The sequence below is a fragment of the Hemicordylus capensis genome, chromosome 4, assembly GCF_027244095.1.
Source record: "Hemicordylus capensis ecotype Gifberg chromosome 4, rHemCap1.1.pri, whole genome shotgun sequence".
NCBI lineage: Eukaryota > Metazoa > Chordata > Lepidosauria > Squamata > Cordylidae > Hemicordylus > Hemicordylus capensis.
Window position 1 is genome coordinate 251,330,123 of NC_069660.1, and position 16,277 is coordinate 251,346,399.

Genomic DNA, 16,277 nt, shown 5'->3' on the forward strand with positions numbered 1-16,277 from the left:
GAGCACCTCAAAGCCTGTAAGGAAGAGGGTCAAACAAGAGTCCCTGGGAAAGAATTTTATGCTAGTGATGTGCACAGACCACGGAGGCATGGTCTGATACCGGGGTGTGTGTGTTGCTTTAAGGGCAGGGGGTTGTATTTACCCCTCCCGCTGCTTTTCCCCCTCCAGCGCTCCGGTTTTCAGCAAAATCTTCAGGACGGCAGCGGTCCTCCCTGCCTCCCCTGCCCCCTTGTTGTTGGCAAAATGTGGAAGTAACATGTGACATGCGTGCGCCATGCACGTCACAGTGCACGCCATGCACGTCACAGAGAGGCGGCAGGCGCATGCGCGCATGTTACTTCCACATTTTGCCAACAACAAAGGGGCAGGGGCGGCAGAGAGGACCACTGCCGCCCTGAAGATTTTGCTGAAAACTTCCATCTTATTTGTTTGTTATTTCTCCGTGTAAACCGTCCTGAGCCATTTCTGGAAGGGCGGTATAGAAATCGAATGAATGAATGAATGAAAACTGGAGCGCCGCAGGGGGGAAAGCGGCGGGAGGGGTAAGTACAACAACCCCCCCCCCGCCCTTAAAGCAACACACATCCCCGGCGATGGTCCGTCAGACCACTGGACCAGCAAACCGGTTCACAGGCCTCCAATATGGGCTGCGAACCGGTTCGTGCACATCCCTATTTTACGCCTGGGTACCAGCATTTAAAAGGCTCTATTCCACATCCCCATCAGCTACACTGCAGACTGTAGTGGGACAATGAGAAAGGCATCTCCCAAAAAACTCAGTGGATGGGCAGACTCATATATGGCAGAAGGCATTGTTTAAATACCAGGGTCCCAAACTGCATAGGACTGTAAAGGTAACAACCTGGACTTTGAACAAGGCTCATAAACAAATCAGGAGTCACTGCAGATGGAATAGAAATGGAGTCATATAGCCCATGCCAGATTATTAATTTTATTGCACTAACCTAAACATGTGGCATAAAAATAATTAATTTTATTTTTAGTTATCTTTTTTGTTAAATCCGTAAAACTACTGTTCACACATGTAACAATCAAATGCAAATATCCTCTGAGTTTTTAAAGATTAATTTATAAAGAAAATGAAAAATATGATTGTGTATCATGAGTTACAGGCAGGTCCAGTTCATGTGGCATACAGTTTACCAGTAGGGATGTGCCTGAAGCATGGTTTGAAGCACGGCTCGAGCACAATTTGCAAGCGGTGCAGGGAAGATTTAGGAAAGCCTGCTCTCTGCTGCCCTATGCAGCTTCTTACTGGGCCAGCGCTTGGCACCGCGTGGGGGGGCGGGGATTTGGGCCCAGCACCAGCCCAGCAGGAAGCTGTATGGGGCAGCGGAGAGCAAGTAAGAACCTGCTCTCCTCTTTCTTGAAGCTCCCCCACTCTGCTTCTGCTTCTGAACTGTGCTCAAACCGGGCTCTGAACCACAGTTTTGGCACATCCCTATTTCTCAGGGTGCCTAAGCTGCCTCCCTTAGCAAAACTGGAAGAATCCTGATTGATTAAATCAAAGAAAGCAAAGTCAAAAACAAAAATATTATAGTCAAAACAAGTCAAAACAAAGCAGACATAACACTACAAAGATCTGATCATATAGAACATTTTCTCTCTTTAAATAAAAAATGTAAGCCATTCTAAATAGAGTAAAATTATTTTCTCTTATTCCAGACATAATAGAGCACCTTTAGGGCAGCTTTTAACAAACAAGAACCACTTAACTACTTTGAATTCAAAACAGAGCCTAAACATTTTCTAAGAATATGATATGGTCATTGACACAACCACTGTGGGAAGGGCTGGGGGAAAGGCAGAATCCTACATGCAAGCATCTTCTGTGCTCTGCTGCTCATGCACCCACATGACCAGTGCTGCAGCAAGCACAGTGACAATTGGGCGGGGGGGGGGAAGGAAGCTGGGCCACCAAGTATCCCATAATGCACTGTGCAAACAGCATAGTGCACTGGGAAATCTCTCTGTAGCCAGTCTGCTCCTCCCTCAAGACTCTATTGCCAAGATGGCTGCTTGCAGCCCAGGTGCAGCTGCCAGCAGAACGAGCACCCAGACGATCAGAGAGTGAGGTAGGAGGCGCATGCTTGTCAGAGCTACTCGGCACTTCTCACAACCAGCCTTACCAGGGCTAGCCCTGTCCTATCCAGGTAGGGCTGGTCTTGAGAACGACTGCATTACCTATAAGTTCTAGATGATTGATATTAAACTTTTTTTTTAAAAAAGTGAGCTCCAACTGTAACAAAACACTAACATACTCTAACAAAGAAAATGAATATGTATCAGCACACTTACCTCAGTTAGGCGAGGGAGCGTGAAATTCTGCCATTCTGAATAGGAACATCTGTATAAATCCATCATGGATTGTCTATATGCCTTTCTAGATCCCAATGTATATTGTCCCACATCTTGGCCAAGTTTTGATACGTAGTGTCCTTCTTGCTGGACTGATTCCATATTCTGCTGTCTATCTCCACTTGTCATTTCAAAGCACTCCTGTCCCCCAGTTTTTATTCCACCGGCATTCATGTCAGCCATTTGATCACAAGTAACCACATTTTGTGTTTTCACAGGAAGTATCATTGTTTCCTAAAAATAGTTACCATGGAAAAAACGTGAAGGTGTTTACAGGGTAGGGCGAAGGAGGCTGGGTGGATCAAGAGCTGGTTTGGACATTTTGAGAATTAGAATACAATTTGTGCTTCCATATCTACTGCTGTATTCCCAGTCTAACAGGAGTCCAGCTTATTCCATACAGACCTAACAGAAGAGACCAATCCAGTCAAACATTACCCCCTCATCAACTCCAATCAATAGTTTTGGTATACCCCCCTGAATTCTGGTCCATTACACCATGCCGACAACTTCTATGGCCTTGGGATAAAGGGAATTAGGAAACTCCCCAGCTTCTATGCTCTCTTCCATTTCTACTGCAGCTATGTGGTCATTCAGGTTTGGGGAACATTATCCCATGTTATCCCACACAAATCACATTTCTCCTTTCGCAACGGGGGCTGGATCTAGAGTTCTAGTTCCACATGCTTTTAGAAAAATTGGTGGCTGGATTCATTCAAAACACAAGAGCAGAAAGTGCAGTCGTTCTGGTGTACACCTGTATACCTTACAATACGTGTACATGCAAAAAGAATAGAAACTAAAAAGTGCCTCCATCTCCTTTTACTGTCCTGGATCCATTTGAGTCCTTTCACTGAATTAAGAAGATGCTACTAATAAACCAAGAGTACTAGTTGATGCTAATATGCTCAAGTGCTCTGTATAATGATAAATATGTTAAGATTTAAGAGTAGTTAAGACTTCGTCGTATTTAATAGTGTTTAAATGTAAATCACTTTTGTTTAAAGGAATTACTTACTATTTCATTTATACACTGCCCATCCAAAAATGGCTCAGAGTAGTTTACCATAAAAAACCCAACTATTTAAAATATTAACATAAAACCCAATAAAAAGCATTAAAACCATTTAAATATTACTAAAAGCCAGTGTTACAGTACACTGTGAAATCCCATAAATGTCTAAATTTAAAACTCTGCTATTCAAATTAACACAGTAATTAGCATTAAAAAAAATCAGGCAATTAACTGGCTCAGGATGCAAGCGTATCATGGGACTTATTACTAGTCCCTGCATTCAAATAAGTACTCTCTTGCCCCCTTAATACAGCTCCTCTCCCATTCACCCTCCTTGCTTCTCATTAAGCCTAAAATTGCTTCTTCCAGTTCCTGACTGTGCCCTTTCTCTTTTGCCCTTCCTTATTATTTGAATTTCTTAGGGCCAAACTACATGCATGACACTAGTCATGTCTTCAGGCCTAGTGTGCTTGCTTTTTCTTGGGTCAGCAGTGTGGATGTGTGATCCAGACTGGGAACATGGCCCTGCTCGGGCCCCAATACAAATAGATCTCCTCGCATGTGCCATTTTACACACACACACACACACACACACACACACACACACAAGCTTTCATTAGAGCCAATGAGAGCTTTTTTGGTGCACAAATAGCATACCATGAATACGACCAATGTTTATATACCGCTTTCAACAAAAGTGTCCAAAGTGGTTGACATAGATATAAACAAATAAATAAAATGGCTCCCTGTCCCCAAAGGGCTCATTGTCTAAAAAAGAAACATAAAATAGACACCAGAAAAGTCACTGGAGGGATGCTATGCTGGGGATGGATAGGGCCAGTTGCTCTCCCCCTGTTAAATAAAGGGAATCACCACTTTAAAAATGCATCTTTTTGCTCAGTTAGCATGTGCAGGGGGCCAGGGCGTCCCCTACTACAGCAGGGCATTGGGGTAGAGCCCCCTATATCCACCCTGGTCCTGATTTGGATAGCGCCAGCACACACTCTATTTAGAGAACCGAACTATAAGTTAGAACGAGCAGGCACGCCAAGGTTACTGTTGTGACTAATGTCACGTGTAGTTTAGCCCTTAACCTATGGCTGTCTCCATCTCTTTCTGTATTTAAACAAATCATTTAAAAAACTGAATCCCTCCTTTACATTTTCTATCCCTCCCTATTAGTTTAGGCCATTAGGCTGCAGGCAGGGCCCCTCTAAAGTTGTTCTTAACCTAAGGACCCAAAGAATGGTCTGGGAACATAGGAGGCTACAGCACTAATGAAGCTAGGAGGTGAGCAGCTCTCCAAATGGGAGACCACTGGGAGCATCAGGCAGGAGCCGGATACAAAATAATACATCAACCTTTTCTTAAACGTTGTGCACAGCACTTTGTATTTGCAGAAATAAGGAATAAGAATCACTTACCATTCCATATGCTCCCGGGCCTTCAGTGTTTGATTTGATTAAGCTCTGATTAGCTAAATCATCACACACTTGTTTACCACTCACAGATCTGGTGCCACAGCAGCCACAAAGTGTTATCAGGATTACTGCAGAAGAAAGAAGACATTAACAAACAAACAAGACCTAATGAGATATCAGTGTGTGTATTAGTGTGCATGGTCAGCACACTAATACATATTTATTTGGAAGTTAGCTCCTGTCACTTCAACGGAACCTGCCTCTAGGCATTGTATATTGCATAGAGATAGAAGTACCACAGAACAAGATAATTTGGTCTCTTACTACAGTCCATGAAATCAAAGTCTGGCATTCAGTACTTGGGATCATTTGTTCCAAGAAACTGCCAGAATGTATTAGGGCACATAAATTATTCTGCTATGCAATCCAGTCTCATACTGCAATGTAATCAACTCTAGGTAGCACCTAGATTAAGAATAACACAAGCAGAATTCTTCTGCTCATGAAAGAGAGGCACAACCCCTCTGTACCTCCCAAAACTAGTTCCCTGTGGGCTGGGAGAAACTTGTGGACATATTTTCAAGAGGTGCGAGGGGCTGCAGAAGAAAAAGGGAGAGTTCAGAATATCACCTCTTCCCTCTTGCATGAAAGGAAGAGTTCTGCCCACATTATTTTTTGGCTGGATGCTACCCTCTCTCTTTTCTGCATAAAGACTCCAAAATTACAAGTTGGAGAATTTACACATCGTATTACATCAAGGAAGGCACTCTTATTCTCAATCACCATCAAGTCAAAGATAGTTTACAGATAGCTGTTCTCCAGATATATATAACAGCATGGCACCTCTGTTGTAAATAGCTGATTAATATTGCATTCTCTGTATCATAGTTCTCATAGACTCTAAATACACATTCCAATTTAGACACAATATTTTATTATGGGGATCAGGATAAACCCGGTCAGGAACATCAGGCTACTAGAAATGTGCACACATCGTATTTTGAAATTCAATTCAAGCTTGAATCAAATAGCAAAATATTCAAATCGATTGGTTGAAACAGCCGGTAATGGCAGTTCCATGTATTCTAAAGAAGAGTGGCAGGGAAGGCCTGGCTCAGTATTGCTGTCTGCTGTCTCAGCACACAAGCTATTTGTGGCAACAAAAAATGGCTCGAGTGCCCAGATGACTTTGGAAAGGAGCACCCAGTCCTGGTTGGATAGGTTACACACTTCCAAACCACACCTCCTTGACAGGGCATGGATGGCTGCCTCTTGCTCCTACAGGTGCCGGAGAGAGAGAAAGGTGGAGTTCCACCAGGCCAGAACATCCTGAGGGATCAGGTGTTCAGGTAGGCAGAGCTCAAGCTGCCTGACCTTGACCATATGCCTACCCTTTTTGTTCCGATGGAAGAAAGCTGCTATCTTGTGGCATCTCTCCACAAGAGCAGCTATGATAGCAGCAGGATGGCACCCAGGCTGCTACCAGCAGTGGGGATGTCTCACCTGGCTGCAGCCCCAGAAGGCCCAAGTGCATCCTGCATGACCAGGTTCAGAGTGTACGCCACACAATAGATGGACACAAACAGACCCTGCTTGGCTGCCTTAGTTATGTTGGCAGCATCGTGGTTGGCAGCATCGTTGTTGACCATGAACCCTCGGTGATGGTTTGGCTTCCTGGACAGCCATCCTCCACCTGGCGATCTATGGCAGCCAACAGCTCATCTGTCATATGGTCAGCAACCTCTACCTGAAGCACAGCCCAGCTGTGTTTTGCAGCATGGGAGGGGCTGGCCCTGGCACAAGCAGCAGACGTCCCCTTGCTCTCTTGCCCCCACCAGTGCACACTGGTGTCAGGTGTTGCTGTGTGCGGCAGCCCCAAGGCAGTCTCCCTGCACGCCTAGTACAGGGAGGGCACCACCTGCCTGCTGAATGTGGTGCATGAGAGGATGTTGTAGTCAGGGGCAAGCAATCAAAGAAGCTGGCAGTTCTCCACCACCTGGAATGACTGGTCATCCAAAGCAATAATCTCCCCAATAGCCCAGGTGATGAGATTAGGCTCCAGGTGACCAGACCACTTGCCCACCGACTGCACCCACTGTGCAGGCAACATCCCCTGCTTGGGAGCAGAAGCAGATGCCATACTGCTATTTGAGGACACACCGAGCCTATTGCTGCCAGCAGGAGCGTAGACCACCGAGTGATGCCATCACAAGTGCTGCAGCATCCCCACTATCGTACGTTGCTTAGGGTCTTTACCTCTGCTGACTTGTGACCCAGAGTGGATGCAGGCAGCATGGTGTGGGACACCATAGCGGAGCACAAAATTGTCCAACGCCATGCTGCTATCGGTCCAGGACTGTTTTGGTGGTGGTAGTACTGGGGCTGCTGGTATGTTCTGGAGGCCACCATCACCACCGGCCTCCGTCTGACAAGGCCCAAGAAGCAGAAGTAGTTCCTGCTCCTTATGGGGCTCAGACGGGGGGTTGCACTGCCAGCAGGGATTGGGGAAGGTGGAGAGAGTGATCTGGTTGGGCTAGCAGCCAACGGCACCTTCTCCTCCACTGCCATAGGAAGAGCTTCTTCTTCCCGCCCAGTTCTACCTCAGCCACCACAGGAGGCTGCGCTGCAGGACCAGGCTCCTACAAAAAGGAGCCTTGCACACATCAGTGGATCGACTCGTGGAGTAGGCCCCTCTCGCCATCGCACATCACGACCAGCAGCATCACCCCTCCCTCTGCCTGCCACTCTGCTCCTGGCTCTGCTTTGCACCCTCCCAGACATTTTGCATTAAAAAAAAAAAGTAAGCCCTAACTCTGATGAGGCAGGAGGGGGTTCAAGTCTCTTTAAAGGGTGTGGCCTGAGAGTGGTCTAGTTATGCTTTGTGTGCCACATACAATGCTATCTATAACACTGTGGGGCACACAGAAGCTAGAAATAATTAAATCCCCCCAAATAAAGAAGGCAGCTTTATTGGGGGAGGGCTTTTTTTTTAAGGGGACTGAGCAACAATGGGGCAAGTCTAAGGGCAGGGAAAGGAAGGAAAGGACAGGAGATTACTGTGGCCACTCTAACCCAAACTTATCCCTCCTGTCCTACAGTCCTATTAGTAACTAATTCCCCTTCCCCCAAAATAGGCCCTATTTAAAAACTCTAAGTTCTATAACCTGTAAATATTTTATGTTGCTGACCACACCTGTTTTAATACTGTATGTTTTAATTTGTACACTTATTAGATATGTTTATATCAGCTGGTATAGAAATATCATACATACATAATTAATAATCAATACATTAATAAATGGCTCTCTGTCTTTCTGCCTCTAAGCAGCCCCTTAAATACAGTTTGAAACTCTCTCCAATTCAAGTTTGAATCGATTCAAGTTTGAATCATGACTGATTCAATTACAACTCAAATCAGACCCTTTATGTGATTCATGTTTGATTCAGGTTTGTGATTTGTGTTTGAATCACTCGAATCACCCCAATTCGAGCTTGAATCAATTCGGCTCAAATTGATTTGCACAGCTCTGCAAGCTACCAGTTTACATATCGCTACTGATAACACACCACTGACATATTGTGGGCAGAGGAACTCATTACGTGATGGTCTTGAGTGAGTTCTTGATATAGCAAGGCATGTGGGAAATGCACCAAAGGGATGCAAATTCAGCCCCTTACTCTCCTTCCCATGCAACCAATGCTTTTAAACAAAGGTTGTGTGTGTGCAGCCTCAGCTACTGGATTGGAGAGGGGTGGCATGGATGTAGCAACCAGTTGCACAGGTGGCTCTGTTTTCAGCTAGGGATACATGTGCCAAAATATGTTTTCACTAGTAGCATATCTTTAGTTGCACTGCACAAGCCTATGCATTTAAGCAACCAGGAGCCTTTTAAAATAGGCAAAACAGGAGTGCTGTTTTTTTATTTGTTTGCTGAAAGCATCATTTCCATGCAATTTTGAACAAACAAAATAAATGCACCAATTAAGCCAGCAATATGTCAGTAGCAGTCTGATTCTTACAATGGACCCCTTTAATGATGTAAGTGGCACATTTTACATGAAAAAACATAAGTATACTTACACAACAGCAATAACGATCCCAAAATTAGTGCAAGGATGCCCCAAATGCCTAGAGTAACGTTGGCTCCCGGTGCTGGATAGGGCACTGCCCGGGGAGGCTGGAGAGGCATTGTACAATCACTGGGTGTTACACAATCACACACTCGCACTTTTATCTCAGTGATTCCACCATGGCCTGCATTGTCAGTTACCCTGACGGGAATGTTGTAGACTCCAAAGGGTATACGGCCTATTGGTTCCAGGTATACAGAGTTCTCTGCAAAAGAAACAATAGAAGCCCAGAGGCAAGCATGATTTCAGAATCAGTACTTCAGTTGTTACTGCAGAAGTAAACATTTAAGAAAGAAACACACACCATCATGTTGCGTTATTCTCCATCCTGAGAGCATCCGCTCAGGAATTTCAAAACGGAAAGGAACTGTATGCGGATATAGATCAGCATCCACGGCAGTAAGGCAAACTGGTTCTCTGTCTCTACACATGGTGTACTCTTTTTGAACGATCACTGGGAAATTATCGTTTTCATCTATTAGATTCACCACTACCACTCCAGTGCCTGTTTTACCACCTAGAGAAGACAAACAATGTTAGTGCCAGCGTTACAGTTTAATGCTGTTAACAAGTTTTAAGAACAGACTGCCTTCATTGTACCTGTGCTAATAAGCTATAAATGGTCAGGTTCACACAGTTGCTTGACTCTAGGTTTAAAGTCAGTAACCCACATTAGTGTGATTTTGTGAACCCATGCCAAGATTATCAGGGGCAAAGAGCCCCTGGTGGCGCAGTGGTAAAACTGCCGCCCTGTAACCAGAAGGTTACAAGTTCGATCCTGACCAGGGTTTCAAGGTTGACTCAGCCTTCCATCCTTCCGAGGTTGGTAAAATGAGTACCCAGAATGTTGGGGGCAATAAGCTAAATCATTGTAAACCGCTTAGAGAGCTCCAGCTATAAAGCGGTATATAAATGTAAGTGCTAGTGCTATTATCAAGGTCGGTTTGTGTCCCAAGATGAATCTGACATGCCTGCCTTGTTGTGGGTTCACACAGTATGTCTATTCATATAATCCCTGCCGGGGTATGGGTTCCTCCTACCTTCCCCCCAGACAATCCTTCCTGTTCTCATGGATATGCAGTTGCATGCCCACATGACCCGTGATGCTGGAGGCCATGACCAAAAGCAACCCATCCAAAAACTGGGGCGGGGGGCGGGTACGTCCTCTTGGAATGGGCTGCTTCTGGGCGTGCACTCATTTGAAAAGGAGGAGGGGAGCTGGAAGGAGCTCTCCCTCACTCCAGTTCCTCCATGCAGCAGAAGCTGCCTGCTTTAAGATAAAATGGGGGAACATCCTCCCCCCACACAACCTTCCCAGTCCCCGCTACAGATGCCCAATTCTGCTGCATAGGCAGCAGTGGCATTTTAATGAAAAAAGGGAACTTGCCTCTTCTCCCCTGTCCCAAGATCTGCCTCTCTTCCAGGATTTTGCCACTGTAGGCAATGGCCTCTATTGCCTCTGCGGTAATCCGCCTATGGCTTGATCCCAGCACTGCATATGAGCAACCCTACCCAGGTAGGGCTTCCCTTACCTGGGTAGGGTTGCTCGTGTGCATAGCCTTAGTCATGCTAATGTTGGTTACTTATGTTAAAACCAGATTCAAATGACTGTGAAGCACTGAAAAGGCAAATGAAAAGCATTTCACTTCTGAAATAATCAATACGAATTTTATGGCTTGAGAGAATACAGCTAATATACAGAAAGTATGCATGAAAATTCATCAGACCAGGGAATCTGAAATGGGTTCAGGAGGATAAGCTATACCTAATTTGGAGAAAGGGTGTTTCTGAATGCCAGCTTTCTTATTCACTCTAATGATGCAGAAGGGAGAGCTGTTCAGGCAGCTTCTTCAGTATCCTTTGTTTTAAACTAATATTGTAAAATAGTTCAAAATCTGAATAACATAGTGATATTTGATCCACAAGCAGGTAGGCACAATATTGAATGCAAAAGAAAAAATTGGAATTTGGCCACATCTGTAACTGCTGCAGAAACCAGCAAAAAGGACATCTAACCAACAATTGCCAGAATTGTATCACCATCATTGTCCACAGTTGCTGAATGTGCAGAAAAGGAATAACTGTACCTAATGGACCACGATTCCGGAGTCTACACACATGAACCTTCTGCAAGTCATAAGTTTCACTGCTGGAGCCAACACTGTAAAAACAACCCACTTTTTAATAGTAAGTGGAAGGATTGGGGTGAAAAACAGTAGGCCATTGGGAGCTGCTGCTTTGGGAAAGTGGATGTTAGAGAGAACAAAACATCACTCCATCCATTATAGACAAAATAACATCACAGCTCACATTACTGGAGATGTCAAAAAGAGAGAGGAGACTTCTATCATCTGTGGTACAAATGTTCATTGGCCAAAACATATTGAAAAAAGAAAAAGGGAGAGGATTTTAGAATCTTCTCTACAACTAGATCTATCGTTATTTCACCTGAAATATATATAGATGCTTGAACAGTATTGATATAAACAAAAATATGATATTAAAATAATCTTATTAAATCAAGTATGCTAAATACTGGAGAGAAATGAAAATGGCGAGTGTTAAAGAATGGCTAGATGAAACAAGGGAATATGCTTCAATGGTAAAATATGCTCATGTAAATAAATACTAATTATTAATATATTAATAATTGGATCCTTATTATTACTTTTCTAATACTACTTTAGTGCATACCCCCACCTTTCTGTGCAGAAGATACAGATACACACATTGATTTTAAAATGCTATATTTCATATTATATTGGTATCTTATATGATTATACAATCAAAAAGCTATAATCTCAGCTATTAAAATTGGGGGGTGGGGGCTGAGAAAGCTCAAGTTTCAAAGACTGTTTAGCCACTTTTGTAATTAACATTGAAACAAACATAATACTTAACTGCAGTTAATAACCCTTGCAGCAACTCCAATTTTACATTTAAAAATAATTCTTAATTTTACAGTTTTGAATTATAATATAGCATATATTCAAAGCGGTAGGGGGAACACCCTCATTATTTATCCAGGTCTTTGGAATTTAAATTATTAAATGTATGGATGATTCTGGAAAAACCTCCAGAGATACCTCCCTTCTCATAAACTTGTCTTTCAAATCACTTTTTCAAAACTAAAACAAAAATCTATTTTTTAAAAAATATGGGAAGTTACAAATATACTTTCTGCCAGTAAAATAGCCTGCATTGGTATTATTTTTAAAAAGTCAATATTATTCTAATATGATAATGAAATTATTTTTTAAAAATGGCAACAAAAAGTTCTAAAAGCCTGGCCCCTGCCCCATGCAGGGGCAAAACACTCTTATACTGCCCCTATTGAATCTTTGATGGAGGAAGTCTCATACAAATACTGCAAGATACAAATAAGAAGTTACTCATGACATCTGGTACTCACTTTGGTCTGTTGCCACGACTGTTACATTACACTGGTCGAGCTGCAAATCTGGTGCATCTCTGTCTATGACTCTAGTAGTTCTGATCTCACCCATGTTGTCAAAGGTGATCCAGTTGCATGGATCATTTAATACTTCATAACTGTTGGGAATAAATGTAGTCTTCAGAAACAAATGCACCCAATAGGGCTGTGCATCAGTCACCAATCTGGATCTGGATCAAAGTGGGATGCTTTGGGCAAATTTGCTTTGATTTTGACCTGGATCATTAGCGGCTCAAAAGGGTCCGGATCCTAGCTGAGTTTGCTGAGGCACCTCGCTTCCGTTTGGATGCAATGTGACAATCTGGAAGGTTGGTGTTTGTTTTTTAACATTGTATGGGCAACTTCCATTTTAAAGTATCTTTTCACAAATACTTTAAAATCCTTGGACCTATTTGTCTGCAATTTGACAAGCTTCATGCCCTGAGAAGGGGCTGCTTCGCACAATTTTCATCCCATTCTGCCAATGAAAAAATTATAAGCATTTTAGTGATTCCGCAAAATCTGAAGCAGTGAGGTCATTCTCATGACCAAAATCCCTAGTGGCTAGGCAGGGCTGGGTGCAAAGTATACCTGCCTTTCCCCACACAAGTATGGGTCTCTAGTGCTCTGCCATGCCGCACACACCCACAGAATCAGCAAGGAAGAGCATTGGGGATCTGGAGGAGGAAGTCCTCCAGTATGCCACAATGCATTGCACAGGAAGCAGAGCAGCTGCCCAAAACAATGCTGCAGCTTAGTGGCTACTCTTTAAGCAGCACTCTGTGGTTTTAAGGAAGCCAGGCTGCCAGGAGCTGCTGCACCCAGCCCCGATCACACATACCATCGGGGCTGCCAAGGTAAGATTGGGCTTTGCCACTTTAACCTAGGTAAAAGGTCAGGTTTTAGAACAAGGTAGCCCTGCTCTGGAGCAGCAGAGAAGGAGTCAGTCCTGAGGCTCTACACAAGCCTCGCTACCCAGGTTTTCATGCTTCTACCCTGCTGCAGCTGACCATGAGAACAACCTCGGTGTCTTTGAATCACAAAGACCTTCTGAATTAGATTGAACTGAATTGCAACGTCTGCCAAACTGGTGAATTAAATCACATGCCCCTCTGAATCTCCAAGGCAGCTTCCAAACTGAAACCTCGTACTGTGTGCAGCCCTAATGCTTATTATCTGCTGGTTTGGACGATACACCGAGCGTATCGTCCAATTCATGATTAGTGACACGTATGAGCATGTCCCCATCCACTTCCCAGTACACCTCCCCCTTTCTTCTTATTACATGGAGGTGGTATGTATATGCACACACAGACACACACAAACATTTTTATTCTCTAGTTAACTGGTTATTGGACTATACATGAGTAGATAGTTTTTCTCACACACAACTGAAAAAGATGTATGTCATGTCATGAGGGGAAGTACATCCCTAATTGTATGTTGCGTGAGGCTGACTTGGATGTATCATCCAAACAGACCTAGAGGTCATTCAAACAATCAAAAACTGTGTTCTGTCTGGGTTTGGGAGCTGTGTATGCGTCCAGTTTTTCGTTATGTGGAAGCAAGATAGGAAGAAAACCTGGGTAGAGGTGATTGTGTAGAAGCAAGGTAGGAGGCACACAGGTTTTCCTCCTACCTTGCTTCCACACAACAGAAAACTGAGAGCACATACAGCTCCCAAACCTGGATGGAACACAGTTTTTGATAGTGTGAACGGCCTCCTAGAATCTTAAAGGTATTTACTATTGGTATTGGGATATAGGCTGGGACAAAATTCCTTGTCCACTGTCCTGTGTGATCCATACAGGGGAAGCATTTTCTGTCATTTAAAGCTGTAGAAGTTCCCTAGCATCAAGCCTCCTAGGATATGTAGGACATAGAACATTTTGTCCTTCAAACCTGACACCACCCCAAGCTCCAGTACTGTTAGTAGTACAACATCAAGAAGTCAAGACCATCCCATCTGCATGGAACCCATAAAGTAACCCCTGTGCACTTGTGCAGATGTGCTAGGTGACACAATACTGGTGATTTAAGTAACCCATACATCCACCAACATTGTGGTATAACCCTTATCTGTGGATTAGACGTCCACTCTCTCTCTCTCTCTCTCTCTCTCTCTCTCTATATATATATATATATATATAGTATTTCAATATGTCTATATTTCAATACTACTACTACTACCACCACACTATAAAATGAATGAGGCAATAAAATACAATACCGTATGCCTTCACTATTTCCGGTTTCTGGGTCATTTGCTAGGTACTGGCCGACCATTGTTCCAGCTGGCAAACATTCTTTAATATTTAAAATATACACACAAGGGTCAAATACTGGCCCTTCATCCACATCCCGTACTTTGACAATCACGTAGCAAGTACTTGTAGAAATGGCTCTTGAATTTGGGGCTGGAGCATAAGGTGCTTCATTATTTACAGCAATTTCCAGTCTTCTCTCCTTGGTGTTTTCATAATCTAGCCCCTGGAAAATAAATGTTCTAAGTCAGCACCAAGATGTCCTACATTTTCATAACTATTTTCCAACATTCATATAAACACAGGTAATATACAATGGGGAAAGTAATTTCTTTAAAATATCTGATTCCCCATTCAGAAGCAGTTAATGGGTGGCTTTGCATTACCACTGTACAATAAGTAGGAGACAAACACTGGTTCCTGGTGGGCACACGCTCCAAGATCTTGATGGCACTTCTGCTGCTTTCTTCATCGTCTGAACCTGCCAGTGTTGGGTGGTTAATGTTGGCTCCCCTTTGTCACCCAACATTTGCAATCAACTTTGAAGCTGGGCAGAGAAAGTGGGTGATAGAAGGGAACTGACATTGATGAGTTTGGACAACATGGAAAGTGGTGGAAGTACTGCCAAGCACCGGGAGCGCATGCTCGCTGCGAACTGCAGCTTCCCTCCTACTTACCATCTTCTTGTGGTCATTCAAAACTGCCATCTGTATGAAATTCTGGGGCTATTCACATGCACATGCAACACCAGACTAAGAAGACCAGCCCAGTTTTGCACATGCATGTGTACCGCTGGGGATTGGGCCTGAATGTGGCGGCACCGCAACGGGAAACCCACCTATGGAGCCTCCCTTAACCTCATTTGTTCGATCGTCTGTCAGCCACGGCGTTCTTGGGGAGGGGAGGGGGTCCCCATAATGCACCACACACTTGTGTAGTGCATTATTGGAGCTCTGGGGGTGGGGTGATGCAGGGCAACACATCCCAGCACCCCTACCCTCGGAGCTACCGGCAGCAGTTGAATGTTTTGCCCCCAAAGCCATTGCAAAGCCTGGGTGTACACTCAGAGCGACAGGTCCTATGCTGCCCCCAACTTTAAACCACCCCTTGGTTATCAGCCCTAAGCAATCTTTGTGATATCAGTATTGGGTTGGGAGACAAGCAAAGAGCAATCCACCTCCCTCCCCTCAAGTTAATATAGAGATCTTCCTCCCCTGGCAGAGCCAGATCTAGCAAGTGTATGTTGACTTCTGATGGCAGAAGCATTTCCTGTGCCTTCAATTTATTATGTATTTATTTAAAGTATTGCACTGTTCCTCCAGTGCAATACATGCCTGTCCGTTTAGCTGCTTCAAAGTTAGAGATTTTGGTGAAAAGCCTGGGGTTAGTTTGACACCCCACTATAATAGGCAGGTGCTGCTAGACACCTGATGGAAGAGACACTTCCTCCTCCTGCCTGACACCTCCATAATTTGCATCTTCCATTGTCCATATGTGGACAGAATGGAGAGCACAAAAAGGACAGTCAAGAAAAAACTTAGTTTTTCCTGATGAGAACACACTAAAATCTCATCCTTTATCCATGAGATTTTCCAATCGTTTTCCAGTTTTTCAAATGAGTTAGCCTCATAAAC

The 16,277-nt window shown here is 43.9% G+C and overlaps 1 protein-coding gene across 1 annotated transcript in view; it reads right to left on the minus strand.

The window, feature by feature from the left end:
• LOC128323732 (desmocollin-2-like) overlaps nt 1-16,277 on the minus strand; it is a 49,738-nt gene that overhangs the window by 1,826 nt on the left and 31,635 nt on the right. Inside the window, exons 10-15 of the mRNA XM_053247391.1 lie at nt 14,610-14,869; nt 12,359-12,498; nt 9,251-9,463; nt 8,897-9,151; nt 4,819-4,943; nt 2,320-2,613 (exon numbers count right to left, since the gene is read on the minus strand). Coding sequence (XP_053103366.1) covers nt 2,320-2,613; nt 4,819-4,943; nt 8,897-9,151; nt 9,251-9,463; nt 12,359-12,498; nt 14,610-14,869 — 1,287 coding nt within the window. The remainder of the gene's footprint in view (nt 1-2,319; nt 2,614-4,818; nt 4,944-8,896; nt 9,152-9,250; nt 9,464-12,358; nt 12,499-14,609; nt 14,870-16,277) is intronic.